Below are 27845 nucleotides of genomic sequence, written 5' to 3'. Positions count from 1 at the left end.
AATGTACTCCCCAAAACTGCATAGTGCACCTTTAACGATTGATATATTATTAATTTAAACTTTACGTCATTGGAATGTTAACTACAATGACTAAAAAACACACTTTAAGAGTGCAGCTTTGCTTTGACAGGTTTACTTGATAAACGTTATTGCAAGGTTATTAAATATCTATATTGAGATCTGATACCCTAAAATATTGAACCACTAATAACTAAAATGCAATAACCGATGCGTGATCTGAGATGCTGTTTTTCCATATACACGTTCAATTTAAACCAGATTTGTTCCATATATTTAGTAAGTGCAAGAAGCCAAGCAGCACAACTCTTCCTTGGTGCACCTTTAAAGTTTAAAATAGCGACACATGCACTTGAAGCGGGAAAATCCGAGCTTTCCCACAGGACGGGAACGCGGCATAGCTCGCTGACGGCCAGTGCCGGGGGCGGGGTCCTGTGACGTCGGTGGGTGGAAGAAAACAGCGGAGCAGGAATCAAAACAAGAGACGGACACGCCTTCGTTCTTAAAGGTTATAGCAGCTTATTCCTCTTAACTGGTGCTGTCAGGGCTGCACGAAGCCTGCCTGTCGGTGCACGAGGACAGCCAAGCAACAACAACAACAACAACAACAACAACAACAACAACACAAAGAGAGAAGCACTGCAAACACACTGCAGACATGGAGTCCACAGAAATGTCACACAGCGTTGACAGCAGCCGCTGATAGAGGTCGACAATATAACACTGACATCCGAATCCAGTACAATGCCCAACCAGAAGAACAACAAGGGAAAGAAAAGCAAACGCACCAACAGTAGCGGAGATGAGCAGGAAAATGGAGCCTGTGCGGCCGCAACAGGAGGCGCGGCCGCGGCTGCTGCTGCACCCAGAAACGAGCGCTCGAGTGGTAAGAGAGGAAACGGACGCAGATGTAGAAGTTTGGTGATGCTGCCTTTCCTGCCTGGGGAAGCTCTTGTCTGTCTTGTCTGTGCGACTGTCACTTACATGCACTCAGGACGCTGCAAAGCGCCACTGTCCCCCTCCCGCCACCTCGTTCCACCGCTGTACCAAACTTCTATTTGAAAACGTGTCAATTTAAGGGCTCTGTCGTTATCGGGAGCGCACTGGCTGTGATGGTCGATCACGACTTGAGGCCTTGTATGAACAGAGTGATTTTGTTTTCGCCGTGGGTGTATTTGTGAACCAGCAATCAGCTAGTCCTCACCTAGACAGGAACCTCTGTTTCTGTCATTGCATCACGCAGATTTTTCGAAAGGCCACCATGGTTTGTTTTGGTGCAGGAACAGTATGAGAAAAGTTTAAATATCGCCGAAACAGGTGTTGCTTGATGTGTCGGATGCTAGCCGAATTGTAGCACAGGTAGTGTACTATTGTAAACCGCCTTTAGTCTTGGTTGCAACACGTCTGAGTTGTGCACGATAAGCAATAAATCTTTAAATTTGTGGGATTTATGAATGGATGCTGGCGCCACGAGATCCTCTGGGGGGGAAAAGGATTAAAACCCAAGAAAATAAGATCCCTCGTGGTCATGTGCAGCCTCAGAGACTCTTAATGGCACAATGCAACACTCATGTGGATGTCATTACATCCGCATAAATGCTAGATGGCTGTTATGTTTGCTGTGCAGGCTACTCTGCAGGCCTCAGCTGTCTTTTCCTGACGCCTGACGCGCACTTCGTCCACACAGTTGTTGGTTGTGGCCTTCCTCAAGGGTAATACTGACACCTCACCGCTTGTCTGCGCACTCAAGTTCAACTTCAGCCAACACGGACTTAAAACTCGGAAAAGTTGTCCTGCTTGGCTTGCACTATGTAAATGTGGAACAAAATGTGGCTTGAGTCGGACGTGTATGTGGAAAAACAGCATCTCAGATCAGGTGCAGGTATATTATTTAGTATTTTCGATATTAGTGGTTCGTGTTCCATGAGTACTATCAGATCTCAATATAGATGTATAATTACGTTATTATAACATTCATTAAACTGTAAAGGCAAAGATAGTTAATATCATGGTTATAACATTTATCAAGTAAACCTGTAAAAGCAAAGCTGCACAGTAAAGTGTGTTTTTTAGTCATTGTAGATAACATTCCAATGAAGTAAAGTTTAAATCGACAATATATCAATCATTAAAGGTGCACTGTGCAGTTTTGGGGCTGATATTTTAATCAGAAGAGAAAGATCTTCATTGACTCAGTTTTTGTGCCTAAACAAGCCAAACAAATAAACAGTTTGTTTCCATGACTGAAGGACAACACAGTTTCATACTGTGTTACTTTGTTTATGTGCGGCGGACCCTGCCACCTGTCTCACTTCTAACTGTGTTGTGGAGATCTTATTTTTCCTCTCCGTACAGCTTATTTATTTAGTTAAGGATACAATACATATGTATGAGTTTGTATTATTTATTATTACCTGATTAGAATTGTATATATTTACATTTTTTCTCCAAATCTACATAGTGCCCTCTTAAGTTAATCCAAAAATAAACCAACAACAACAACTAATCAGCAGCTGTTTTGGGTATTTACATTTTCAAGCATTTTGTCCAGCCTCTCAAATATGTTATTATGATAAATATATGTAAAAATATGTTAGATATGCTGCCCTGTCTTGTCTTAAAGGAAAGCAAACCAAGTTATCTTTGAATTTGATACTCTTGGTTGGACAATAAAATTATGTTGACTAGAAATTAATTGATGAATCAATAATACACTCACACAGAAAATAAACCTGCAGTTGAGACCCTACATAAAATGTATGTATATCTTGGTATGAATGAATGGTAAATTTATAGTTTATAGTTAAATTTTAGTTTAAAGCCAACCAAAATGTATTAAAAGTTGTTTGTTTTGTTTTTTTTTTGTTTTTTTTCCAGAATGTGAAGTAATAACAGTTTTGACATTCAAGATGTCTCTGTATTGTTTTGTAGAGTTAACTTACTGAAGTTAGCATGCTAACCAGCTAGCCCCAGGCATGAAAACCAACCAGCAACTCAGGTCATATGCTGCCCCTATTTGTTTGGAGTATGCATTCTAGACAGCTAATTGAGCTAACAAGCTAACAGTAGGTACAGTCATACACGAGTACAGTTTGCAGCAGTTAGTTACTCAGGTGATATGCCGCCCCTATTTGTTTCGTCTCAAATATTTCACCTTCAGTTAAACTTTAGTAAATATTTATTTTAACTGTTAACAACCCATTGAAACTGAAGTGTGTGATACTTTGTAAATGATTAATAAAATAAAAAATGTATTTGTAAACACAACTTATATTCAAACAACTTTAGAAATGGTTTATACATTTGAATTCAAACCTTTATTTAAGCCTCAGAAATCATTGAGGTTCCCCTCATTTGCAGTGATGTCAAAATACACAAAAATAGTTAATAAGATATATTATATATTATATACGATTTACCTACAAGTGTTACCATTGTTATAAGAACATAAAATATGTTATAGTGCATTGTAAAGTCAACTTAGACAGTATCTTTATGAAGTTGTTGTCTGTTCCTGGGTTTCTGTGTCAACAGCACTTCTCCAATAAAATGATGCATTGAGCTAAAAATGAATGGGAAACTATATTTTATCTCCTGTGCGGTGACTTTAGAGAGAGAGAGAGAGAGAGAGAGAGAAAAGAATTGAAGTACCGGAAAAGGAGAGAGGAAACGGCCCCCCCACCACACACACACACACACACACACACACACACCCACAGTGTATTATCATGAGCTACTTCTTGTGGAGACTGTGTGCCCACATTTGCTTGATTCACATCCAGACTTGACGATTGGCAGCGCTTGAATAGAGAGCTGCTCACAGGCTTCGGTGGCCTAGTTGAATTTCATAAATCGATGGCGAGGAGGCAGCGAGGACGCCGGAATCTCTCTGTTAACATTTTTTCTTTTTTTTTTTTTTCACCTCACATCGAGTTGACGATGACGGGGATCTAGCAAAAAATATAGCTTGGGGTGGTTTCTCCGTTGTCCAGTTAAATCTGTGCCGTTAAGAGATCCATTATTGGATCAACTGACAGCATGCATGTGAATAAATCAGGCTTTTGTGGGAAACTGTGATGAGAACATGACATTTAATTCTCTCTTCCCCTCCTTTTGTCTTTACTGATCCAGAGGGCCAGTGTGCGACCCCCCTCGGCTGCAGCCTGGCCCGTCCCATCGACCTGGAGAAGGACGACTACCAGCGGGTGCTTTGCAACAACGAGCTCTGCCCGTACGGCAACTGGATGCACCTGCAGTGCTTCTACGAGTGGGAGAGCTCCATCCTCGTCCAGTTCAACTGCATCGGGCGAGCGCGGTCCTGGAACGAGAAGCAGTGCCGGCAGAACATGTGGACCAAGAAGGGCTACGACCTGGCCTTCAGGTTCTGCTCCTGCCGATGCGGCCAGGGCCATCTAAAGAAAGACACCGACTGGTATCAGGTGAAACGCATGCAGGACGAGCGCAAGAAGAAGCCGCCGGAGAGGAGCGCGGGCAGGAACGGGGCCGCTGGGGGGGCCGTAGGGGCCGGGGACGGGCTTTGCGAGGAGCCCAAGAAAAGCAAGCTACCAGGAGGAGCAGTAGGTGGAGGTAAACTGTCCCACAGAGCCTCCAGTCAGGAGTTACCTCGGAGACAATCAGTGGACCGTCAGAACTCTTCAGAGAGGGGAGCAGCAGGAGGAGCATTTGCTGCAGGAGGGCCCTTCGGTCTGGGGCCCCCTCAGAAGTCTCCCTGTGACTCTCCTGGGCAGTCTCCTCCAACTGGTTTCCCTTTCTCCCCCACCGCTGCCCTCGGACCAGGAGGCGGAGGAGCAGGACTACGAGGCTCCCGTCCGCTCGGAGAGTTCCTCAAATCAGCCGTCCACATGGACCCGCAGAGGAAGCACCTCCTGATCGGGGGCGCTCTGGGTCGGGGCGGCGGCTGCTCGATGGGGGCCCCCGGCGGCGGGGCTCACCTCGACTCGGGGTCCGTCCTCCCCCTGCCGCTGTCCTTCGCCCTCCCGCTCCACCACCGGCTCACCTCCGGCAGCGTGGGCGACGGCACCCACACTCACCCAGTGCAGTTCCTGAGGAGGCTGGACCTCTCGGAGCTCCTCACCCACATACCTCGACACAAACTCAACACCTACCACGTCCGCATGGAGGACGACGCCCAGGCAGGCCAGGGAGAGGAGCTGCGCAGGTGCACTGTCAAACACTTCCGCCGTGATTTCTCTCGTGCCTTCAAACTGAACTTAAATGTCCCAAACTATGTTCATTTTCCCAGTTCATATTTTTATTTAGGATGTCTGCGAGAAAATATTGAAATGCTTTTAAGGCACCTAGACATGCTTTATATCTCACCCCCCACAAATATGAGACCTTTAAATTGGTTAGTTTAAAGTCATCTCAAAGGTGAGTTTTTCAATATGTTAAACTGGATCTGAGAGAAAATAAGTTTTAAAGGCTAAAGATGCAAGTTGAATCAACAGCCTTATTCTCAAACGTGACAGATTTGCTTTAACTTACATCGTCTCGGTTTGAAAGTCGGTATCGACCTCGAAAGAAAGAAACTTTGAAAATACTGCCGGTTGAATCACTCGTGCACAGAAGTTGGTCTAAAAGAATGTGAGTCAGCTGCGAGGTTGGGGCTGCATTCAGTACTAACCTTCATCGTGGCTCACATTGAGTTCATTATATTGAAAAGAACTTAACCTAACATTTGTTAAAGACACACAGCAGGTTTCCATCCAGTCTATTCTTCCCAAACTTCCAAACAGTGGGGTCTGTGGAGAGTTGCAGCACTCACACAATGCATGCTGGGAAGCCTGGTAGCACCAATCGTCGTGCTTCTTTCACACTCTCAGCAGCAGATTCATTCAGCTCAGTGTTTTGAAAGAAAAAAAACAACTTAATTTTGTCAATATGTTAGAAAATAATAAAGATGTCAAATTTGAATAACTCGTTTTGTACAAAGGTCCAAAAGTCCAAAGCAACTCTTGTTAATGAGTACTGAGGCGGTCGGACAATAAACACTGGAAACTTTATTTTGAATGTGTTGTACAACAATGAATTACATTTTAATGAAATGTTATGTAAAAGAGGCTTCTCTCAGTGATAAACTCTCAGTTAGTGATCGGGACAGGAGCAGGAGGGAGATCGGACAGCAGATATACAGCCTGCAGAGACAGAAGAGTTTGACATCTCTCACACACACACACACACACACACACACACACACACACACACACACACAGTTGCTGATTGTTGGAACAGTGAAAAGACAAACAAAGACGTTATTTTTTGAGTTTTTCCAAGTTTGAATTAACTGTGTTTATATGATGATAAAATGAGTGTTTCTACAAATGGAGATTGGTGGATTTTCCCCAGAATGACGAGGCAGCTGTTTCTGGCTAAACAAACAGGATTAGGTTCGTCTCTGTCGGCGTCCTTGCCATGATGTTGTCAGCATGTTGTTGAGAATAATGATCTGAGCTCTTCACTGGCACAAAGAATCGCTTTTAGTGGACATACTTAAGGATTACTTTCCAGTTGTTGTAGCCTGTGTAGCGGCTGCCATCGGAGGCGATGTACTGGAACAATTCCAAATCTTTTTGTGTCCTTTAAACACCAAAATGTGTCGAAATAGAACCCGGGTTTGAACAAAAATAAACTGTAATTCCCCTTTAATAATGTTGTCTGAAATATGTCGCCCATATTGCGTCCTGTAGGTTTATTCTGTCAGCCCTCAGCGCGAGCCAGAGGAACGTGGTCAACTGCGCGCTGTGCCACCGAGCGCTGCCCGTGTTCGAACAGTTCCCCCTGGTGGACGGGACTTTGTTTCTCAGCCCCTCGCGCCACGACGAGATCGAGTACGACGTCCCCTGCCACCTCCAAGGTCAGAGCGGGTTTGAAGATCATGGCATGAGAAGTGAGATTGTTTTACAAAAACCTAATATAGCTTAAAAACAATGTCTATATAGTGTGTACATTCATTTCAAGATTCAATTCATATCATTAAATGACACAAGATTGTATTGTGACAGGGTAGTTTAATCCATTTGTGTTACTCACAAAAGTTATTGGTGCAATTATCCACTTCCTGTCTAAAGTGTTCAAATTGTGTCTGTTTACTTTCTGTATACACAAATTATGACTGGTTAATCCATCAGTGAGCCCGTACTGTGACATAGAAGGCTTTCTGCTGGCTTCTGCACTGTCCAACATGAATGCGAATTAGCACCGCGGCTGCACGGAGCCTCTTTGATGTGCTGACCCACAAGCTTTGATATGTATAGTCCTTGATATGCATCAGAGCGAAAGGATTATTGGTTCCAGTGTTCAGGCCTCTGCGTCAGGCAGAATATAAATGCAGAGGAAAGAGAGGTGGCGAAATCACGCCAAGTTTTTGCCCAAAATTGTTTTTTTTTTGTTCTTTCTCAAGACTCTCAAGAGGACTGGAGCTTTTTTTTTTTTTTTTTTTGGTCATGATGGGAGTGGAAGTGAATGTGTTTGCTTTACCGAGCAGTTTTAGAGGGACTTGTTTTCCAGCACAAGTTCGCTGAAAACACGCCAGAACTCTCAAACTCTCTTGGGACCAGTTTTGGGAATCATTGTATTTCCACCATCACTTCAGTTGTAAGAGGTTTAAAGTGCGGATTAAAAAATATGGCTTGCAACCGTTTCCGTGCAGTTTTGGGACACAGAGTCCTCCATGCAGGCGCTGTGCAGAGCTGAGAAAGTTTCATTCTAGTTACAGGCATCACCATAATAATCAGTGTCTCAGTCGCTGGTAAAGGGCAAACAAAGTGATCAGCAGTTTGTTATTTTAGCCTGAAGTCAAACTGAGTTGTTATTTAGTAAACGTAATGCCTAATTATCTTTTTTTTTAAAATTTCTAACAGGCAGGTTAATGCACCTGTACGCCATCTGTGTGGACTGTTTAGAAGGCGTCCACAAGATCGTCTGCATCAAGTGCAAGTCACGCTGGGACGGGAGCTGGCACCAGCTGGGCACCATGTACACCTACGATATACTGGCCGCGTCCCCGTGTTGCCAGGTAGGAACCCTGATTAGCAACGGAACAAACGACTGAGTGAGAGGGGCTGTTTGTGTTGACGGAACATCACCCAAAAATACCATTACCCCTCAGCGTAATGGGGTGTTTTGGTGTCTTTTAGCTCATTGTTTTGGTTTTCTGTCCTGAGAACATTCTCGTTTGGATTCGGTGTGACTTTCTTATCCACCTATTTCCGCCCACAGCAGGCATCTGTTTCCAGTATAAAGAAAGCTCTCATACACCTGCAGTAACAGCCACACTGGACGCTTGTGTAGTGCGTGGCTGCTGCTCGCTCGCGTGTTTGTGTTCACACAGGCAGTGTTGCTGCAGCAGCACAGCTCCTGCCCCACCATCTGTTTACATGGAATCCGCGTTTGATAATTAGCAGTAAGTATGATGAGGTGATTTTAATTTACCCCCGCTGGAAGAGCGAGAAAGCGGGAGGGAGAAGAATATAGAGAGAGTGCACAGGAAAACAAAACTGCTCTTCACTTGTTGTGTGTATTCTGTTAAGTATTCTGCAGAAACAGACATTAAAACTGTAGTGAAACGCTGGCATGATGTCGATATGACGTGGTGTCGACATTAACCCTGTTAACATGGACGCCGAAATGAAAAGCGAGATGTAACGGCTCGCACGTGCCTTTCTCACACATCCAGCGTGTCCAGCCTGTGAGCCACCTGTCCACCAAAGAGCAGACAGACGCAGTTAGCGACTAGCTGGTGATCATAGTGGAACATTTAGGAGCTAAAATGATAAGGTATTAGATATTTCCCTCAGGAGTTGGTGGAGCTGTACTCCATTACAGTCAGGGCTGCAAAAATGAATTAAAACCTCATCAGATTACATCCAGAAGACGTTAAACTTGTTTTGGTCTCAATCAATAATATTCAGTTAGTGAATAGGGAGTCATCTCGCCTCTGTTTGAGCTCTGATGAGTTGGACTTGCGAACGGTACAGTAGAGTTTTTTTAGTATCAGCGCAGACTGAACGACGTCCGAGTGCTGCTTTAAAGAGATGGATGGAAAGGTATCAACAAGCCAACGGCTGTTAACATCGACACACGCCACAGCACTGCGCCTGAGAAGGGTAAATTAGCGTGTCCACCTTGGTGTTGTGTTTACACCACTGCGGTTGTGAACTGCTGACTACTGCAGAGTGAACTGACCAGGGAGTAAATCCAGATAACTCACATCCACTTTGAAGACAAAAGCCGGATGCAAGTGGGTATTTCGGCCAGTGTGAAAGGGATATGAGTGATATCATTGGAGGCAATTTCTCAGATTCCATGCAGCCTTCCTCTGGAGCCACGAAAGGCTTTATACTACTTTACAGCACTCTGACCTGTGTAAAAAAAAAATAGCGGAGTTACTCTTTAACGTCCATGTATGTTGTAATTGACCTGTGTGTGTCCTCAGGCTCGTCTCAACTGTAAACACTGCGGGAAGCCGGTGGTGGACGTTCGAGTCGGGATGCAGTATTTCTCCGAGTACAGCAACGTCCAGCAGTGCCCTCACTGCGGCAACCTGGACTATCACTTTGTTAAACCTTTCTCCTCCTACAAAGTACTCGAGGCATATTGACAAATGCTGTTCATGCATGTTAGTTCAGCTGCTTTTGTTTCATTTTTTTTTTCTAACACAATCTAGGAAAGATTTTTATTTTTTTTTGGGCCTTAAGGTGGTTTGATGTTTTTAAGTTCTCTCTTTTTTTTTAATTTCTTTCTTTTTTTTTTTTTTTTATGTATAGGAAAAGATTGACTTTCGTTTCTTAAATGAAAAGCTCCAGGACAGTATCTCTGCTGTTGAAAGAGAAAGGGGTTGATAAAGTGTGGGGACTGACACTTGAGTCAAACAAACACGTTTATCTGTGACAAAGTGAATGTATCTGTACGCCAAATTTGCTTTTATTTTTTATTTTTTACAGACAACATAAAAGATGAATCTTGAATAAAGCAGAGAAAAAATATGCGCTGTTGTTGGGTTTGATATTTTCCTCTCATCTGAAACACTTACTCAGCGCTGACGACAGGAGCGACTCCCTCTTTCAGACAATTTGGACACAATATTGCGAAGATCGTCATCAAGCTCATCAAGGTTGATCCTCAAGCACTTCACATAGATGCCCCAGTTGTATTGCCTGGTCATCATCAGGCTTTTAAACTATCTAAAACGGCCACAGTTTATAGATTATAGATAGATATTGGGCTTCATGAAATTATAAAAAGGACTTCAGCTCCGCACATACACAAGACTTTTTTGGTGCCAGTGTAGCTCTCGACACGGCTCACAAAGATGACACTGTCCAAGGACTAATCTCTAATGGCTGTTTTGTTTGATGCCTCATTACGACACACCTGAGCTTTCTTGAAAACCAAAACAGCACTCTACAAGTCAAGCCTGAATCGGGAATTAAAACCAGTCTGTGGAGGGTTTTTTTGCGTGTGAAAATGTTTTATTTCCATCGGTTCACTGCTGTGCAGACTCTTCTGTTGTGTCCGTCTTGCTTTCAGGTTTGCTCTGCGAGGTTTTCGAACTGGAGTCGGCTGACAGGTTGTTCTTTTGTGACAGTTCTTTTGGTGAGGGCGGTCGCAGGATGCACATGGCTGCCTGGCCGTTACGTATGACTGTCGGTTTGGAAACAAATCCTACCGTCATCCCCATTTGTTGCACCATCTGGCCCAGAGATGCGTCCTATGGAAAATATAAAAAACACAAAACAACAGCAAATCTTTAAGATATGACAGAAAGAAGTAAAAGGTTTTGACCATGAATCCCGTATTGACTCTCATCTCCCTACTGTCCTACTGAAAAGTAAGTTCCCCCTCACCAAGTTGACATCTGGGGCCGCTCGTCCTGATCGCAGAGTAATTCTAACGTGGTGCTTCTTCTCCAGCCAGCTCTCCACTTGTTTCCACTTGGTAGTGAGGTCATGAGGTGCGATGCCCGATGAAAAGGTGAGCTCTTTCACTTGCACAGGGGCTGCAGAGAGAATAAAGACAGTTTATCATCGTCACAAATCGGCAATACAAGCAACTATGTCTGACTCCAGGTTGAGAACCACTGTATTGAACTAAGTTGTGATATAGACCTCTGTGGGGACACCACACACCTGCTTTTGCTTTCTGTTTCTCCCTCAGTCTCAGCTGCTCTTCATGGATCTGTTTGCCGCTCATGAGCTTGTAGACAGGAGGATCTTTGTTCTGATTGAGCAGCACCAGCTTGAGCCCCTTCTCATCCATGATTCTGATCACATCTGCACGGTGCATTGTGCCCAAGTTCTCTCCCGCTTCACTTATCACCTGTATATGCTGCTCAGGGATCTTACGGCCAACGGAGCCGACCGTGGCGCCGCCATGAGGATTCTTTTTTTTCTTCGGTGCAGGAGTCTGGTCTGTGTCTTCCTCCACAGTGGTGGAGAATGGAGACCATCTCCAGGAGGAAGCAGCGATGTTAGATCTGTCACTGGATATGGTAAATCTTGATGCCGGGGTCCAGTAGCCAGAGCCGCCGCCGCACGCAGCCCTCACTGTTTGGCTTAGCATCCATCTCAGACAACCTGCAGACATGGCCTAGATGAGAAGAGGAGGGACAAATGGGCCGCTAGATGTGATCAAGGGCGGGCAATCATTTTATATTTTCACGATCTGCAAGCACTTCTGAAAGATATCTCCTGAAAATGACAGGATGAGTGTAGATTACAGCACATATTTCCATACAAGGCTGTGTACATAAGTGTTTCTGCCAGACGCTCACCATCAATGTAAGAGGGTGTTTGTGTGTAATGGGGTGGGTTTGAATCAGATTTAATCTGCTGGACACAAAGATACACAAGTTGTCGTGCTTTCCTCGTGCTTTCTCTTGCCTCTGTTAGTCATGCCAGCATCATCTTTTAGGCCCATGTGAGCTGGGCACCTTTGACACAGTTCATACAGATGTCAAATCATTTTCTACTTTACTTAACACACACCCCCTCACCGGCCCCCATTAAAAAATATGCCTATTGAAGTGTGTCTTACTTTTCAGTCACTGAACACACCCCACACATCACAAATAAAGACATCTCCCAAACCGCCATGGTCCAATGTGATATTCGGCTTACACCACACTTACTTCATCACTTCCTTTTGGAGGTTTTACACGTATTTGCTTGTCAGTGAGGTGCGGTCGTGACTATCAGAGGCTCCGTAAACGCTATATAATATTTAATCGAAATTTCCCCTCTGACATTACGCCGAACTGACTAGAAAACCCTAATTAATCGAAAAAAGCACAGCAGCCCCAGCATCGCGTTGAACTGCGTGTGGAACTGACATGTCAATATTAAAATGTATGATTTCAGACGCGGGTCCGGAGATGACCGAGAGAGCTGTTCGCAGTCATCCAGGCTGAGTTTAATGCTATCTTAACGTTCTGGCAACAACTGTCATTTGAGTTAATCCACCATCAGGCTCGTTGGCATTTTGTACAAGCTGTCCTGCACGTCTCAACTTGTTCACTGACACCGAGTGCTGGTGGTGAAAACATTAACGCGTGCGCACAAGGTCAAATCAGAGCTTTTACACACCAATCCTCCCCAAACGCGTGTTGTTTTTCTTCTGTTGTTTTACTCGCTGTGGATCAATGTCGTGCACTCATGCTTTCTTTCGGTCTGTTTCAGGGTCTGCAGGGTGACTGCTGGGTCTCGTTCTTCCGCCATGCACTTCTTCACGTCATCTGAGCGAGAGCAGATGTAACCACACCAGAGTGCTGCCCCCCTCAGGACGGAGCGGGGCGCGCCAGTCACACGTTAAAGGAAAAGTTCACCGCAAAAAAAAAAAAAAAAAAAAGAACATTTCTGTCATTATCTACTCATGACGTTTCAGTGTTCTCTTAAACAACTAAAGAAGATGGGGACTAAAATGATAAAAGATAAAGCATAAAGTGGTTCTATAAAGCTCATCTAGAGTCGTCCAAGTCTCTGGAGATCCTTAATTCATTTGAAAATGAATTTCCTCTCCACCATGGTAAACATCCTTTGGTCTCTTGAAAGGCCCAATAAAACTAAGATATTATTAATATTATTATTATGAATTACCAACTTCAGACTTTGCAGCTACAGTGAAGATTTTAGGTTAAAAAGGAGATGAGTAGATCTTTAATTGACAATGACATGCATCCAGTGGGCTGGATTTCAGCTACACAATGGTTTATTAATGTAGCTATATTTATGTTTTATCATGGGTTTGAAATCAAGTTCTGCGTAACTGGAATCCAGCTAACTTGATCGCTGATCAATTAGCGCATGAAGTAACTGTGAATTTCAAAGAGTCGTTCAACCTACATTAAAAACATAATAATATGAACACAGCTTTGGTGCCCCATGAGCTCACCTCTCAAAATGTCAAACCTTTTCCTCTCAAGATGAATATGACTTTTCTTGTTGTAAGTGACAAAGAAACATTGTCTTGCTGTTTCATGATTCATTTATTAAGGCAAGGATTTAAATGATCAAATGTTAGCTGTGTTCTGCCGTAGATGAAACATTTGAGCGGAGCAGAGATGTCATCTCCTTTCTTCCGTCTCCTGAAATAGATCGGTTTGCGGCTTGTGAAGTGAACACAGTGAGCTATGCAAAAAGCGATCGCACAACTGATGGAAAATTTAACCAGAAAATATTCACGTTCCATTTCCCTCTTTACATAATTCAGCAGCTGGATCACCTCAGATCCGTCTGCCAGATCCCTTCAAACATACATTTAAAAATCTTTTTACTTCTTTTTACAATTCAAAAAAAGTGTATGTAAAAGTCATCCTCATCCCAAACTTTTGAATTATTTGGCCTTTACTAGTGTTAAGTTTCTGAAGTATTACAGTAAAGATCACTTAAATTATTAAGACATCCATACTTATAGTAATTGAGTAAAAGTATTAGAATATCTTTATATTACAGGTATACCTCTATATTACATGTAATGAAGTGTCAGAAGTACAAGTTTATATACATTATATATTTACACACACACACATATATATATATATATATATATATATATATATATATATATATATATATATATATATACATATATACACAGTTCATTATGGGTGAATCTTTTCTATTTACAGAATAATCAACATCTAAACAATAGCTGCACTTGTAGGTTGCTTTATATGTAAAACATATATTCCCGCATAGATACAACACAAACAAACAAATGACAAAACATCAGTTCAGTAAAATATCAGTATCTGTCTCCAAAATGAATGGGAGTGGAAGTATAAAGGAGCAGAAAATGGAGATACTCAAGTAAAGTACCTTAAAAGCACAGTATGTTCCGTCACTGGTATTTGCACATTTAAATGATTTTTCTTTTAATCGAAGCTGACAATCATTTTTTCCACATCACAGCCACCTCTCACTCCGTCACATCATCACTGGAACTTCACCAAAGTGTAACATTACATGGGCCGCTTTGCATGTGAGAGTGGCACAAGGATTCATGTGATGTGCTGTTTTCAGGAATAGTGAATTTGCAAAACAAAATTTTGCAAAGCGGGAAGCTATGCAAAGTCGGCTTAATAACATATCCGTTAGGTCAACGGGTCCAGTTGTTGTTTGTCTAGTGCTGCGACTTCACTTCAACCAGAGAAGGACGGGTAGGAGTTCTCTTCCAGAGAAGGTGCTTTTGAATAATAACTGATATTCATTCACAGTAGAGGTGACTGGATCAAACACCCTGAACGTGACTTAATGCCATCGAGGGAATATGGTCTGGAAGTGTTGGATTCTTTTGGTGGGCCTTCTGTGGATTAGTAAGTAGACACAATCTCTCAGTACTAAAGGCTGATGGGACCCCAGCATCTCTGTTGTGCTTATACATCACATTGTTTCATTCTCTTGAGAATGAAGGACATTTTTCTGAGCATGAATATTGAGATCTGCAAACATTTAAAGATCTATCATGATTATTATAATGTGTGAAAAAAAACTGCTGTGTTATCTGATTTGTTTGTGGTATCTTAGCTCCAGGAAAGAGCTCTAGAATTAGAGCCTGTTTGACCAATAACCTCCCAACTTTTGTTGTTCCGGATAAGTTCAATGGCACCATCGAGACAAAAAGCCTTTGGAATCAGAGTAAGTCAAAATTATAATAAACATTAGTTGTTGCTTTCTAAATCATAGGAAGCTATAGGAATTGCGGTCATTGTGAATGGCTGGAAACACTGCAGACTGTTAGACCAGGACTGACCACCGTGGCAAAAACAAATCTCTTTTTGTTTTTTGTTTTTTTTTGTTTTGTGGATTACTCAAAACGCTCTTTAAATATGAAGGACCACTAATTATTCATTATTTTTTCATAATCTGAGATTGGCAGGCAAAGTGAAGTCATTTAGCAAAGGGAACTTTACTGACCGCATCTTAAAAAGTTGGCCAAATACAATGGGTGTTTCTTTTTGTGCTGTTGTTTAACATTACAATTTATGGTGATACAGGCAAACACAAATAAACACATGATTATATGACAACATACAATACAATATTTACAAAAACAAAAGACACTAGAACACAAAAAGCATGAAAAAGAATACATTTGAATACAATCAAATAAAAACATGCAATGAAATGAAGTTTGATCCCTTCAGCATTCATTTGATTTAACTGACAGCGTTCTTTCCTTGGAGAACAGCTTGTTTATTCAGTTACCACCTCATTAATATTGTAAATGTTGAATTCCGACTTTTTGTAGCAGTGATTTTGTACATTAGGTGTTTGCTTTTGGCCGGTGGTTCACAATTAAAGTTTCAGTTTTGGCCGTCAAGGGCACCCCTAGTCTAGAAGAAGTGACCATATCAATTTCCGCACACATCAACTGACCTTCTGTAAATAATTCTGAAGTATTAGACGTTACACTTTGTTTGTAGGTAATTCTGCTTTTGGAGAATTACTGGAAAAGTGTGCAAGACATGTAAGAGTATTATGAAATGACAACCTAACATAAAAAGACAATATCTTTTACCTCTCACCAGCAACTGGTTGCTTTGTATTTCTGCACCGCAACGGAACAGCGCCAGGTGAGTACAGTCTACTTGTTACAACGGACTCCGGTATGTTTTCAACAAAATACAATTCAAACTATAATTCTGTTTTTAATCAACAGAAAAGTCTGGATTTTGGCCTAGTATGAAGACAAATAATGGTTCTTATCCTTACTGTCTGACCATTTTACGCCAACATGTGAAAAATAAATTGCACCTGAATGTCCTGCATGGGAGGCAGTGCAACGCCACATTATCCAACCTCACAGGTGATATTACATAACATTTAATGTCATCTTTCAAATTTTGAAAACCACAAAATGAAAAGTTATTCACCTTTACTGTGTTCATTATCCAGGGCAGATGAGAGAAACATTGTGTTTGTTTGTTGTGTGTTTAAGAGAGAGAATTGGGTGGTAAAATCCTTTAAAGAGCTACAATACAGATTCCAAGAGAAACGCTGATTATTTGTTTTTGTTAATTCAATTTCTCTTAAACACCAGAATCCGAGTGTATCAATAGCACAGGTAAGCCCTTTTCTTTTATGGTTTGGTCAGAAAAATCTGATTGATGGCTAAAACATAGCTAATTAAGTGTAATTATATTTGTAGTAAACTTTAAATAATATAAAAGACCCTGTAACATAATTGTATCTATTCACTCTCTGAAGTTACATGTCCTGTATCTAATGCATCGGTATTGTATTCCTTCTTTACTCACTAAACTCTGACCATTGATAGGTTCTTGCCAGATTACATGTTTTGAAACAGAAACATGTGAAACATCTCCTTACAGTCAACTACAGTGCAAAGAAGGTAAGCAAAGAAAAAGCATGTAAATGTTGCTTATGCAGATCTCCAAACTTCTACCATTTCTGGATTATTATCATTTTTCAAAATATTGCGTATCATACTATTTATGCTGTGAGCACGGGCCTCAAAGGAGACACATCATGCTCATTCTTTTAGCTTTATAGTCTGCTCCGATTGGTCAGCGTACACACGCTTGAGCCAGCACCGGACACCCTATCTCCGGTTGGCTCTGTTGTGTTTTCAGCTTCAAGTTAGCTTCAATTCTTCCGTGAATATAGACATAAATTGTACAAATGTGTGACATGGTGACGCAGTGGGATGTCACAAAGTCACAGTGATACAGATAGAACTACTGACGATGTGTTCAAGGCTCTTCAAGAGCAGTGTTTCCTGTGGGAGGAAAGAACTTCTGTCATTGCAGACTTAAGCCTTTTTGGTTTTCAAGACCTTTTGCATGCACAAGAATCTATGAAACACACCGAAGGAATGTAAAAAACGAGAAAAGTGTAATAGGTCTCCTTTAAGAGTTATGAACTATCGCATACTATATCTTACCTTACAGATGTTTGCTATTGAAGTACAATGACTAAGAAGAAGAAAAAAACTAGAGCTATTTATTTTGGGATAAAACCGCTATACTAACTATATTGACCTGCTCTGTATGTGTCACCAACACCATCATGACCATCACCTTAACGCAGAAAAGGTATTAAAGAAGATGAAAAACACAAGTCAAGATCAAGTATCTGTTAAGTGTCGCGGCTGCATTTTGCAGGAATCTGGCGCTATCCCACAGTCTCAAAAAAAATAAATAAATAAATAAAAACGACTGTAAATTTATGTTTGTTAGTGTAGCAAATATGCTACACTAACAAGAGTGAAATGTTTTCAAGTTGCTAAAAATGCTAGTTTGAGATGATACTGGATGTCTCTTTCTTTCAGGTCGAAATGACTTGTACCTCATCAACATAATGGCAACAAAGAACTCCTGTAGGAACTGTAATAATCCAGTGAAGATGCCTGAAACGGATATTGGTCCTGACGCTTTCAGCAACATTGCCAATATAACATTAGACATCAGTAAAGGAGAAGAATTCAGCGCTGCCCAAGCTGCGTAAGAATTGCTCCATTAATCTATTAAAGGGGTAGTTAGTAATATGGGGAAACATGTTTGTGAAATTAGCGTTTGTTGGACCTAGTCCCTGAAAAATACATGAAATAAAATAATCTGTATTCATTTGCTGTATTTATTTATTTATTTATTTATTTATTTATTTATTTATTTATTTATTTGCTATTTACAAAAATGAGGTGAGAGGACTGATACCGCTGTGGAGCTAAACTGAGGCCCACTATTCCAAAAAACCCACTAGTTCGAAAAAAAGAAAAGGTCTTAACATGCCAAGATTCTAATAATTAGTCTGTCTTTACAGGTTGAATGAAAAGTATTCGAAGTCTCACTTTTCAACTTTCAACTGATTACATTTATTGTAAAAAAAAAAGTGTAGAGATGCTCAGTAGTTGTGACGTCTAAGTCATACAACTGTAATGTAGTTTGTTTATAGCTAATGTAACTACACTAATGTTAGCCCATAGCTTTGATGTCTTGTTGTTCCGAATATACACCCTTAAATATACACACTATTCTCCTTTGAGCTAAACTAAGCTACCGCCATTTTCCTCACTCTAACATTAGCTCGCTGTGGCTTGGTTCAACTGTCGGTGCTTGGGGGAGATGCTAAAAATAAACGTGACGGGCATACACCGTCTTGTGAAAGCAAGCAGTAAAGCTCCGACCTCATTTGCTAGATGAGGGATTTAAATCACAAATGAGATAGAAGGGTGACTGGTCCTATCATTATTTGTACATGTAAAGCTTTTTCAGACGCCAGCTTAGCTAGCTGACAGGCTAACCTCTCTAGTTAAAACACATAAATGATTATCCTAAGGTATACTACTATTGACAATCCATACAAAGCAAGTAGAGAATTAGGTAAATGTTTTTAAACCTTAGATTGTCAGAGGCTAGCCCCAAACATTTCACACAAACATGAGGGTGGCAGTGGTCTTTGAACTTAAACTATTCCACAGAGACTATATTAACACTTCTCTTTTATTTGAAACAGAGAAAATGTATTAGGCTAATTAAAATGTCCATCATGATATTGCTTATGTTCAGGTTTTGAATGTACAATTGTCATATTTTTTTAAATAAAAACGTACTGATGCACGCAAGGTACCTTATTTATACGGAATGAACATTCTTCCATCTCTCAACAGCGCAGTCATGAGCGCGATGAGTGACCTTGCCTCCTCCATCAATGGGTCCTCAGCTGCACTGTCCTTGGGTGAAGGAGTCGACGGTGTCTTAGTGAGAGAAACAGAGCCTGCGGACCTAAATGAAGTCTTCTTTGCTTATGCGTCTCCAAAAGCCAACATAAGTGTAGGTGCATTGCTCTTATCTACTTGTATTGTGTAGTAAAAATATGTTTTTAGCTAACCTCCTGTTTGTTCTGGACCCGGGTTCGACTCCTGTCCTGGGTCCCTTTGCTGTGTGTGACTCCCTGTCACAGTCTGTCAATAAAGCCAGAAAAGGCCAAAAAAAAAATAGTTAAAAAAAGAAAGGTTATCTGCTTACATTATATCCTTGCGTTTGGGCTTCAAACTGTACATGTACCTGACACCAAACCCGTTATGCTCTTCCCTTCAGATGGTAGACAGCAAAGACAAACTGGATGTATTTTCAAGATCCATTGCAGTGCCAGAAGAAGCATTTAAGCAGTCTCTCAGCATGAACGTTAGTGTACCATTTGCAGCCGTGTTCCGATTCCTCAATATGACCAAGGTAAGAAAATAAAAATTTTCAGTTTCACCTTCTATGACACTGCAGAGACACCATACATATACTACAACATGTTATAATTTTGTGATTGTTTCTTTTTCTTTTTTTTTTTTCAGGATGAGAACAACAGCACTGTTTTGGGTAATGAGGTTATAGCCATTGAAATGGGCACCAAGATCAGGGATCTCACAGAAAATATATCCATCATCTTTCGCAATATGAAATATGTGAGTGAAACGACAAAAAAAACGCATCATCATGAGTTTCTTTACCGACCAAGCACACGTTTTTAATGCATTTCTGTTGTTTTGTCCACAGAAAGGATATCCGTCTTGTCAATCATGGGATGGTGAAGGTATTTTTTTCCCACTTACAAATTTGCAAGTTGATTGATTTTATATATATATATATATATATATATATATATATATATATATATATATATATATATATATATATATATATATAGAGAGAGAGAGAGAGAGAGAGAGAGAGAGAGAGAGAGATGAGACACATGTTCCTGTCTTTTAGGAGGCCGACCCAACTGGACCGACAACGGATGTCAGACAATGCAAGACGGAGACAACATAACATGCCAATGTTCACATTTGACATTCTTTGCTATCTTGTTGGTACGTTTGACTTCTCTTGTAATATTTTAATGTTATGCACTCCAGGTGGAATAAAAATATTTTGGACATTCTTCTATAGGACCCTCTTAACTGATTGCACTTCATACTGTAGAGACCTAATTTTTAATTTCCTCTGAACTGTAATAAGCCATCCTGATTCCTGGAGGGGGGAAACTCTTAAAAGTGTTCTTGCTCTTTGCAGACTCCCCTTAATGAAACCATTTCTAGCTCTGACCTTTACAAGCTTACCATCATCACCCAAGTTGGCTGCGGGTTGTCCATGTTCTTCCTCGGCATAGTCCTCTTCATGCACTTCCTTCTGAGGTAAGGATGACACAGCTTTGAAAAATTCTAGAGAAATTATCAGGAAATAACATGCATGTAGAATAAAGCGATACTTTCCAAAATAAAAGGTGGCAATTGTGTTCCAAGCCTTCTCCACAGAAGTAAGAATAATATCCCAGTGTGAAATGACTAAACAACCCATCTTAGAGCTGGAGGATATGGCCTTAAATAATGCATTAATTTTACGCTCTATCATGATATACAAACATCTAGTGATTTTGACAACTAAATTACACATCACAATCATTTTGTCTAAATACCTCAACATCGATACTGGGCAATGCTGCAGGGATGACTAGAGGTAGTTTCCCAAAATATCAACACAATTAAATTTTTGATGAATAACCAATAATGATATAATACTGATAAACTGGAAGGCCCTAATTATCCATTCAGTAAAGTATTTCTGATTGTGGGCTGTAATGAAATCAAGATGATGTCCCCCCAAAACTCTGGCAATAAAAATCTTGCAACAAAACAAGAATCAAAAACCAAAGAGACCAGTCCAAACCCCAAACGAGGGGGGACACAGGACCAGGGAACAAATGTGAAACTCAGACAAACCAACAAAGAGTGGCGTTCTACATTATGTTTCACATAAAAACCTTTAATAGTGTCAAATAAATCATCAAACATTATTATGTCTATTGAATGTGATATTAACAATTAACTATGTTTTGTCTGTTGGCGACCAGCGCAGCATACAGATGTGTCACTGTCCGTGGGTCTGCATTTTAAGTGAAACGTATCAAGAGGTTATTAACAGTATGTTCATCCTCCTGGTATTCTCTTTTGCATGAAAAAAAGATCCATTAGAAGTACAATTTCAGCCACCCAAGAAGCCTACACATAGACAGTTACAAGCAGCATCATCATCATCGTCATACAAGGAAGCATCGAAGAGTGTGTAAAATATCACTGTCATTCAGACCAGAAAACAAAAACAAAAAAACCCCAGCGGCTAATGTTGTTGATGTTTATGAAGATAACTGCCGTCCAGAATAGCAGAGCACCGCGTATCTCCAGGATATTTTCGTCAGGGAAATTAGACCGTCGAATAGAAGCTCCATTGTTTGACTGCCATGGAAATGAAACAACCTCCAACCTGCCCGTTTCCCTGTCTTGTATGGCCTCTCACAGGCGCATGCTGGACTGTTGGACTTCACTTTGCATCTAAGAACTGTTTCGTGACCAAATGAGCGATTATGAATGTAAATGCACACAGTCTGAAGTTTGCATAATGTTTTGTCCCACAGAATATGAATTATCTGCTCATCTCTCCCCACAGGAGGGCCAAAGCCAGCACATCCACAAGGATTCTCATCCAACTTGTGACAGCCATGTTCTTGCTTAACCTCAGTTTCCTTGTCAACAACTACGTGGCAAAAACGAAGCACACTGTGGGTTGTAAGATCATGGCGGCCATCATGCACTACTTCATGTTGGCCACGTTCACCTGGTTCGCGGTGCAGGCCTTCCACCTCTGCCTTCAGCTGTACATGGAGGGCAAAATCGTGATCCATCGCTACATGCTCAAAGTCTGCATCATCAGCTGGGGTGAGTACACGTCGCTCATTTTCTGCTGCCAGAGCCGATTATGGTTGTGAAGTTTTAAAGCTCTGTTGTCTTCCCGCTCCATCTTCCAGTGCTGCCGAGTGTCATCGGGATCGTCCTGCTCATCGTCGGAAAATACGGCGAACAAGTCATCTCCACTTCTGACACCGAGGAAAACGTGGCCATGTGAGTGGGCGGGGATAAAAAATCCCCCATGCATGAAAAAGTTCAGTCATTTTCTACTCACCCTCATGCTGATGGAAAGTCCAGTGAGGTTTCATAGTCCGCGGATATTTCTGGAGGTTTACAGCAAAACCGCATTGCAGCATTCTGCTGAACAACTGTAGCTGTAGCTGGGGACTTCTTTTAAGTATGACTGTAAAGAAAACACAAAAGGTTTTTACCCTGAGATCCCAAATGTATTAGAGCAGACTTTATTTACACCCCTGTTTTTTTAAGCGGGAAACTTCACTTTACCTGCTAAGCCAAAACATACTCTTTTTCTATAACCAATCATACAGTAGAGCTGTTTCCTTTCCTTTACTGAGATGTTTTTCTGCTCCAAGGTGCTGGATAACCGACAGTAACGTCCACTACGTCGTCAACATAGGCTACTATGCGCTGGTATTCATCTTCACCCTCACTACCTTCATCATCGTACTGTCCTGGCTCTTCTGTCGGAAGAGAGCCGCCGTAGGCACCGCGGAAGATAGCAGAAGTGGCAAAAACGTCATCACCATCCTGGGACTGTGCTGCATGCTGGGTGTCACATGGGGTTTTGCCTTCTTCGCATACGGTGTCCTCCGGATCCCCTCCTACTACATTTTCACAATCCTTAATTCTTTCCAAGGTATTCACAACTGGGATCTAGCAATTCTAAATGATTACGTTTCAATTTACTGTTACGTGTTAATCCTGTTTTATACTCCCTGCTCGTGTAGGTAGGTGTTTACTAGGAATGGCCAATCTTCACAATTATTTCTACCTGTTTAAAACAACAAAATAATCTGTATCTGCATCTGTAACAGGAAAGGTATCTATATTTCTGTATCAATTTGCACATCAATACTGAAGAGAGTGACCTTAGGACAGTGCTAATCAGGCTTGTTGTAAATCAATGAATGCAGTTTTAACTAATGTAGAACCAATTACATAATTGTTTAATGCACAATAAAAACATTCAAATGGTTTGACCAAAGCTAACTGATTATAAATCAGTTAATCTAGTGGTTATTACTTTATTTACAATATTTATACTGTTAAGGTGTCAGTTCATCAAGTTCACTTGTTATCTATCTAGTTGTAGTTCATTTTGTCTGCTGATGTTTTGAGATGTTAGGTTAGTGGGATTTCTTTATTTTAAATAGGAACAACTTTCTCATTAGAAAATAGAAAGATGTATGGGTTTTCTGAAGCAGGCTGGGAGTGATTTTAGTGCACTACCCATTCATAATAGAAATTCTCCACTCTTCTCATGTTTGTTAATACCACACCAATCACAGCAATAACACATACATACAAATTCCAATTATTTGAGCCAAATTAGACATCTGTACCATCTCGTTTTCTTTAGCTTTGGCTAAAACACAGAGAAGTATTTGGACATTTAATGATCTTATTCTCTCCCACAGGCTCACTAAAGCAGCATATTAAAAGAATGGACAATCTACTGTATTCGCTTCATGAGCAACAAGTGTGAAGATAAACTAAAATATATTGGTTGACTAAATGCTGGTCATCTTTCTTTGCCTGGCAGGTTTCTTCCTGTTCATCTACTACTACAACACCAGCCACTCAGGCAATGTAGCGGCTTCAAACACCACCAGCAGCAGCACCACCACTCTGAAAACCAACCTGGACATCTTCGACAACCCCTACTTGAACACACAAAAGGCAAAATAAATTCTTTGACGATGAAAGAAAGGGTGGTGGAAGAAGTACTCCGGCCTTTTACTTAAATTACCAAATGTTAAATTGCTTTTAAGCAATAGTGTCATTTCATGCCACTGGATATAATAAGATAGTAAGATATTTTGTGTCATTAATCTAATTGAAGCACAATAAGGCATAAAAAGGGAATGCTGAAGAACAAGTACCTCAAAATTGGACTTAACATCGTACAGAACTTGAGTAAATGTACTGACTTAGATTCCACCACTGTTGAGAGTAAATGGCCAACTTGAAGCAGGTTCCACAAGCAAGTACAAAGACATAACTGCTGTATGCATTGATCTATATTTTAATGGATATCTTTCTTGGTAGTTATTAGTGTATATGAAAAATTGTTTAGGTTAGGACCACACTTTTGTTTGCAAGTTCACTCACTTACAATTGGAAAAAGGTATGTGTTTTAATGACTTTAAACCTTTATATAACCGACTGTATATAAAAAGTATCTTATGTTGTGGATAGATATTATATTGTACATTCTCTTTGACCAAGTGAGCCTTGTGAAAAAGCTTGCCCTGAATGAAATATGTCGAGATTAGGGACACCAAGAAATAACAATATTTTATTCAGTTTCATTAACATCGGGTAAAAAGACAAACAAAAAAAATATTATGCAAGAATATACACATTTTTTTCACGGTCTAATTATTGTACATTTTTACAACAAGAGAACTTCTGCTTCCTTGAGAGCTTTTTCCATTTCTGCAGCCTCCAGGGAAAAGTTCTCCCTCTCCTGAATCATATGTTCCCGTGCTTTTGTGAGTTCCGTCATCGTTGTTTGGATTTCCTATAAGTGTGTGAAATTAGCAACATTTAAAATACACTCCAACGATCACTCAAGTCAACTACAGCAAGGTTTACATTATTCAATATGAAGTTTTCAACATGTTTGACTCACCTCTAGTTGAGCTCGTTGCTGCGATGCAACGTCTCCAAACGCTTTTAATTCATGCAGCAGGTCTGTGGAGACACTCTGAAATAGAGATGATGAGGACTGCATTTAACCATGTATGTTACAGTACAAGTATACAGTAGATTTGAATTAATAATAAAAAAAAACTAAAAAAGGAAAATATTTTTTCACATTTCTTGAACAAATTCTTAAATGTGTGTCTGTGTTTCTACTGTAATTTCACCTGCTGTCCAGTTTGTAGTTATAGCGCATGCACAATATGTTTACTGGGCTGATATTGGGAAATTTAAATAATTATTCAGCAGCATCAGTGAAATTATAGCAGATATATTGCGAAGATAAAATGAAGACAAATTGCTTTCATGTACTTAACAAGTGTGGCATCTAGACATTCCAATACAATAAGTGATGGTATGCACAGTTGTTTTACACTCTGCCAGTGATCACAGATGAACAACAACAAGTGTAACACAAAATACATGATCAACAAGGGTACCAAAGGCAAAATGTTGATGAGTTTGAACGAAAAAAATTCTTAGTAGTGCTATGGAATATGAAATTATCATTCTGTGCTCACTTCAAATGACCATTTCTCCCCTTAGGTGTACATAAAGAAATTACTGGTTATCTCATCAGTATCGGCCAGCACAAGCAGGTCATAGTAAGTAATCCATATTGTGCATCCTCGTAGTTATTTGTGAAATTGATGTGTTGTGTTTTGATTTGAAGTCTGATAAAGTACATGACTAATAACCCTACTTTTATCATCACGTAAACTCTAATAAAATATATATGTATATTTACCATGACTTCTTTTCTTTGTTCTTCATTTTGTCGTGCAGCTTCTCCAACTCTTTCTCCTAAAACTTAGAAATCAAGATGACCATCTGTTATTTTCTACTGAGCACCAGAGCATACATTAGGCTTAGAAAAAACACATTTTGAAAATGAGGACACACATTCACCTGGGTCTATTTTGGCTCCGACGAGGAGAACATGACAGTCCTTCAGGTTTTTCTGTAACCCTACATTCTCCTTTTCAAGGTCAGTGAACTGCAGCTCCAACTCAGCTACTCTTTGCTGCAATATTGAACAGAATTTAACAAAGCAACACAGATTTTAATGGCGTATAGTGAAAAAGGACATCAGTTCTGTTCAATTGTAGTTGACAACAGCCAAGTGACATGGATCAGGAACACTCGGTTATAGTGCAATCTTTTAAATACTTCATTAAAGGTACTTCCTGCACCTGTGTGTCTGTGAGGTTTTTCTGCAGCTCCTCATTGGTAGCAATCAAATGCTGATTTTGCTCCTTGAGCTCAGCCTGTTGCCCATACCTGGTGGAGATCCTATTGAAAATATTATACAACAAAGATATAGAGGAAAATGTAGAAGAGAAGAAATAAGTCATGAAGTTAAAACAATGTATGTGGGCTAATGTGGAGGATGAATTGAGTAGTCTCGCATCATCAGGAAAGAAACTTATGATAACTTACCCCTTGTGCACTTTAGGGGCAGCATTTTTTCTGAAAGATATAATTGAAATAACATGAGTTCACAGATGTAAAAGCAAATATTCAGAGGCTCGGTATCAAGAGTTTGTGATGCTTTACACCAAAGGGATGCTAAAGAGGTGTCTGTGGATGGAGAACTTGATAACCTTAGTTTGTATTTAACTCTAAGTAATGGCTCCTATGCCTTCTGTTTATCCCTTTGCCCTTCTGTAGATCAGTTCAAGACAATAATGCAGCTGCGTTCCCCTGAACATTGTTCATCTGTGGCAGAGGAGTAGACCACAACAGTTTACTACATTACTCTTACTTGTTACGGGCAGTTTTATATTCAATGAAATTGATTAGCAATTTTTCACCTTGGCACATTTTCTTTTTGAGATTTAAGGATGCCGTCTGACTTCTGGGCAGCGTTTGCTGTCGCAGATACAGTTGCTGTGTCTTTAAGAGCCGTTCTCTTCGTTTCTGGAGGTAGCTGCACACCTGGAAAACAGACAATATTGTTAATACGACATTGGCTTTGTTTGATTGCATAAAAGTTAAGTACACAGTAATCGCCAACAAAGTGCAGAAATACAATGGAATACTCTCACCTCTTGGTATTTTAGAAGACATTGCTGTATACAAAGGCACCTGTATGAAGAAATAATTAATATAAACACACGTTTGGACATCCTCACTGAACACGCTGTTTGTCAATAATTCAACTACGTAAATACATGCTTATAACACATGCTTTGCTAGTATGTGTTTTTAAATATTCAGCACCTGGGTCCATTTAACAGCTATTACGCGGAACCTAAAGTTTGATGGATTTTCAATGGAGTTTGGTGCGATTTTCCAAATACAACAAGAACTTCAAAAACTAGCAAGACAAGCGGCGTTAGCTTAGCTTAGGTGCACGTTTAGCGTTCAAAATAGCTGTAAGCTGAGACATGCTTATATACTTGAGATGGAAATAACATAACAAATGCCTACCTTTACGGAAACGTTAAGAACGAGATTTGTCAACAGTCAAAAACTGAGCTGCACGAATTCAAAAACGTCCCGCCCTCTATGATCAGTTCCGGTGTGTTATGTCACTTCCTGTACAGATAAGACTAGTTTTCGCGATTTCTGGGCGTCAGAGGATTTTTTGTTTTTGATTATCTTCAGTTATCTCTTATATGAACAATCTTTGATGACAGTTACAACAGTAACCGAAAAAAACCCTC

At 40.5% G+C, this 27845-nt stretch overlaps 4 protein-coding genes and 1 long non-coding RNA gene across 11 annotated transcripts; 2 read left to right on the top strand and 3 right to left on the bottom strand.

Moving 5' to 3' along the window:
- Positions 1-444: 444 nt before the first annotated feature.
- Positions 445-10022, top strand: heca (hdc homolog, cell cycle regulator). Of its 4 annotated transcripts, none has more exons than XM_037086582.1 (5): positions 445-904; positions 4144-5197; positions 6726-6925; positions 7899-8053; positions 9473-10022. In XM_037086582.1, exons 1-5 carry the CDS (start codon positions 763-765, stop codon positions 9635-9637), a joined length of 1716 nt encoding a protein of 571 aa, XP_036942477.1. In that variant the 5' UTR covers positions 445-762; the 3' UTR covers positions 9638-10022. The 4 variants fall into 4 exon arrangements, with proteins under 4 accessions (XP_036942477.1, XP_036942481.1, XP_036942478.1 ...); XM_037086586.1 differs by having other exon boundaries at positions 446-904; positions 4150-5197; positions 6726-6892; XM_037086583.1 differs by having other exon boundaries at positions 446-904; positions 4150-5197.
- Positions 9943-12778, bottom strand: mtif3 (mitochondrial translational initiation factor 3). 2 transcript variants are annotated; one of them, XM_037086587.1, is made up of 4 exons: positions 12621-12778; positions 11166-11625; positions 10884-11035; positions 9943-10747 (listed from the first exon to the last, which is right to left on the bottom strand). In XM_037086587.1, exons 2-4 carry the CDS (start codon positions 11620-11622, stop codon positions 10523-10525), a joined length of 834 nt encoding a protein of 277 aa, XP_036942482.1. In that variant the 5' UTR covers positions 11623-11625; positions 12621-12778; the 3' UTR covers positions 9943-10522. The 2 variants fall into 2 exon arrangements, with proteins under 2 accessions (XP_036942482.1, XP_036942483.1); XM_037086588.1 differs by lacking the exon at positions 12621-12778 and adding an exon at positions 12167-12595.
- A 1976-nt stretch (positions 12779-14754) lies between these two features.
- On the top strand, positions 14755-24986 carry adgrg11 (adhesion G protein-coupled receptor G11). Its single transcript, XM_037086169.1, has 17 exons — positions 14755-14848; positions 15060-15170; positions 16064-16108; positions 16195-16341; positions 16576-16599; positions 16813-16887; positions 17827-17998; positions 19165-19327; positions 19595-19729; positions 19843-19953; positions 20045-20081; positions 20258-20358; positions 20561-20682; positions 21992-22260; positions 22350-22443; positions 22824-23107; positions 24014-24986. The coding sequence occupies exons 1-17, from the start codon at positions 14803-14805 to the stop codon at positions 24157-24159; spliced, it is 2082 nt and encodes a 693-aa protein (XP_036942064.1). The 5' UTR covers positions 14755-14802; the 3' UTR covers positions 24160-24986.
- Positions 19426-22865, bottom strand: LOC119012394. 2 transcript variants are annotated; one of them, XR_005072466.1, is made up of 4 exons: positions 22735-22865; positions 22505-22633; positions 20608-20677; positions 19426-19458 (listed from the first exon to the last, which is right to left on the bottom strand). It is a non-coding gene; the product is annotated as an uncharacterized LOC119012394 (long non-coding RNA). The 2 variants fall into 2 exon arrangements; XR_005072465.1 differs by lacking the exon at positions 19426-19458 and adding an exon at positions 19584-19714.
- On the bottom strand, positions 24748-27752 carry knstrn (kinetochore localized astrin (SPAG5) binding protein). Of its 2 annotated transcripts, none has more exons than XM_037086171.1 (9): positions 27400-27542; positions 27225-27264; positions 26991-27114; positions 26617-26646; positions 26370-26469; positions 26086-26200; positions 25925-25986; positions 25106-25180; positions 24748-24994 (listed from the first exon to the last, which is right to left on the bottom strand). In XM_037086171.1, exons 2-9 carry the CDS (start codon positions 27244-27246, stop codon positions 24866-24868), a joined length of 657 nt encoding a protein of 218 aa, XP_036942066.1. In that variant the 5' UTR covers positions 27247-27264; positions 27400-27542; the 3' UTR covers positions 24748-24865. The 2 variants fall into 2 exon arrangements, with proteins under 2 accessions (XP_036942066.1, XP_036942065.1); XM_037086170.1 differs by lacking the exon at positions 27400-27542 and adding an exon at positions 27610-27752 and having other exon boundaries at positions 24750-24994.
- Between the last annotated feature and the right edge of the window lie 93 nt (positions 27753-27845).

The sequence above is a fragment of the Acanthopagrus latus genome, chromosome 22 (genome assembly GCF_904848185.1).
Source record: "Acanthopagrus latus isolate v.2019 chromosome 22, fAcaLat1.1, whole genome shotgun sequence".
NCBI classification, from domain to species: Eukaryota; Metazoa; Chordata; class Actinopteri; order Spariformes; family Sparidae; genus Acanthopagrus; species Acanthopagrus latus.
This window is presented reverse-complemented; position numbering and strand designations above follow the sequence as displayed.

Excerpts from the sequence above, each read along its gene's own strand:
- heca (XM_037086582.1), top strand. The coding sequence starts at position 763 with ATGCCCAACCAGAAGAACAACAAGGGAAAGAAAAGCAAACGCACCAAC. Across the intron at positions 5,198-6,725 it reads CAGGGAGAGGAGCTGCGCAG|GTTTATTCTGTCAGCCCTCA; the intron begins GTGCACTGTCAA and ends TGCGTCCTGTAG. Across the intron at positions 8,054-9,472 it reads CCGCGTCCCCGTGTTGCCAG|GCTCGTCTCAACTGTAAACA; the intron begins GTAGGAACCCTG and ends GTGTGTCCTCAG.
- mtif3 (XM_037086587.1), bottom strand. The coding sequence starts at position 11,622 with ATGTCTGCAGGTTGTCTGAGATGGATGCTAAGCCAAACAGTGAGGGCT. Across the intron at positions 11,036-11,165 it reads GAAACAGAAAGCAAAAGCAG|CCCCTGTGCAAGTGAAAGAG; the intron begins GTGTGTGGTGTC and ends TTCTCTCTGCAG. Across the intron at positions 10,748-10,883 it reads CGGCCCCAGATGTCAACTTG|GACGCATCTCTGGGCCAGAT; the intron begins GTGAGGGGGAAC and ends TATTTTCCATAG.
- adgrg11 (XM_037086169.1), top strand. The coding sequence starts at position 14,803 with ATGGTCTGGAAGTGTTGGATTCTTTTGGTGGGCCTTCTGTGGATTA. Across the intron at positions 16,342-16,575 it reads CACATTATCCAACCTCACAG|AATCCGAGTGTATCAATAGC; the intron begins GTGATATTACAT and ends CTTAAACACCAG. Across the intron at positions 22,444-22,823 it reads ACCGAGGAAAACGTGGCCAT|GTGCTGGATAACCGACAGTA; the intron begins GTGAGTGGGCGG and ends TTCTGCTCCAAG.
- knstrn (XM_037086170.1), bottom strand. The coding sequence starts at position 27,246 with ATGTCTTCTAAAATACCAAGAG. Across the intron at positions 25,987-26,085 it reads CGGAGCCAAAATAGACCCAG|TTTTAGGAGAAAGAGTTGGA; the intron begins GTGAATGTGTGT and ends TTGATTTCTAAG. Across the intron at positions 25,181-25,924 it reads AACAAAGAAAAGAAGTCATG|AGTGTCTCCACAGACCTGCT; the intron begins GTAAATATACAT and ends TCTCTATTTCAG.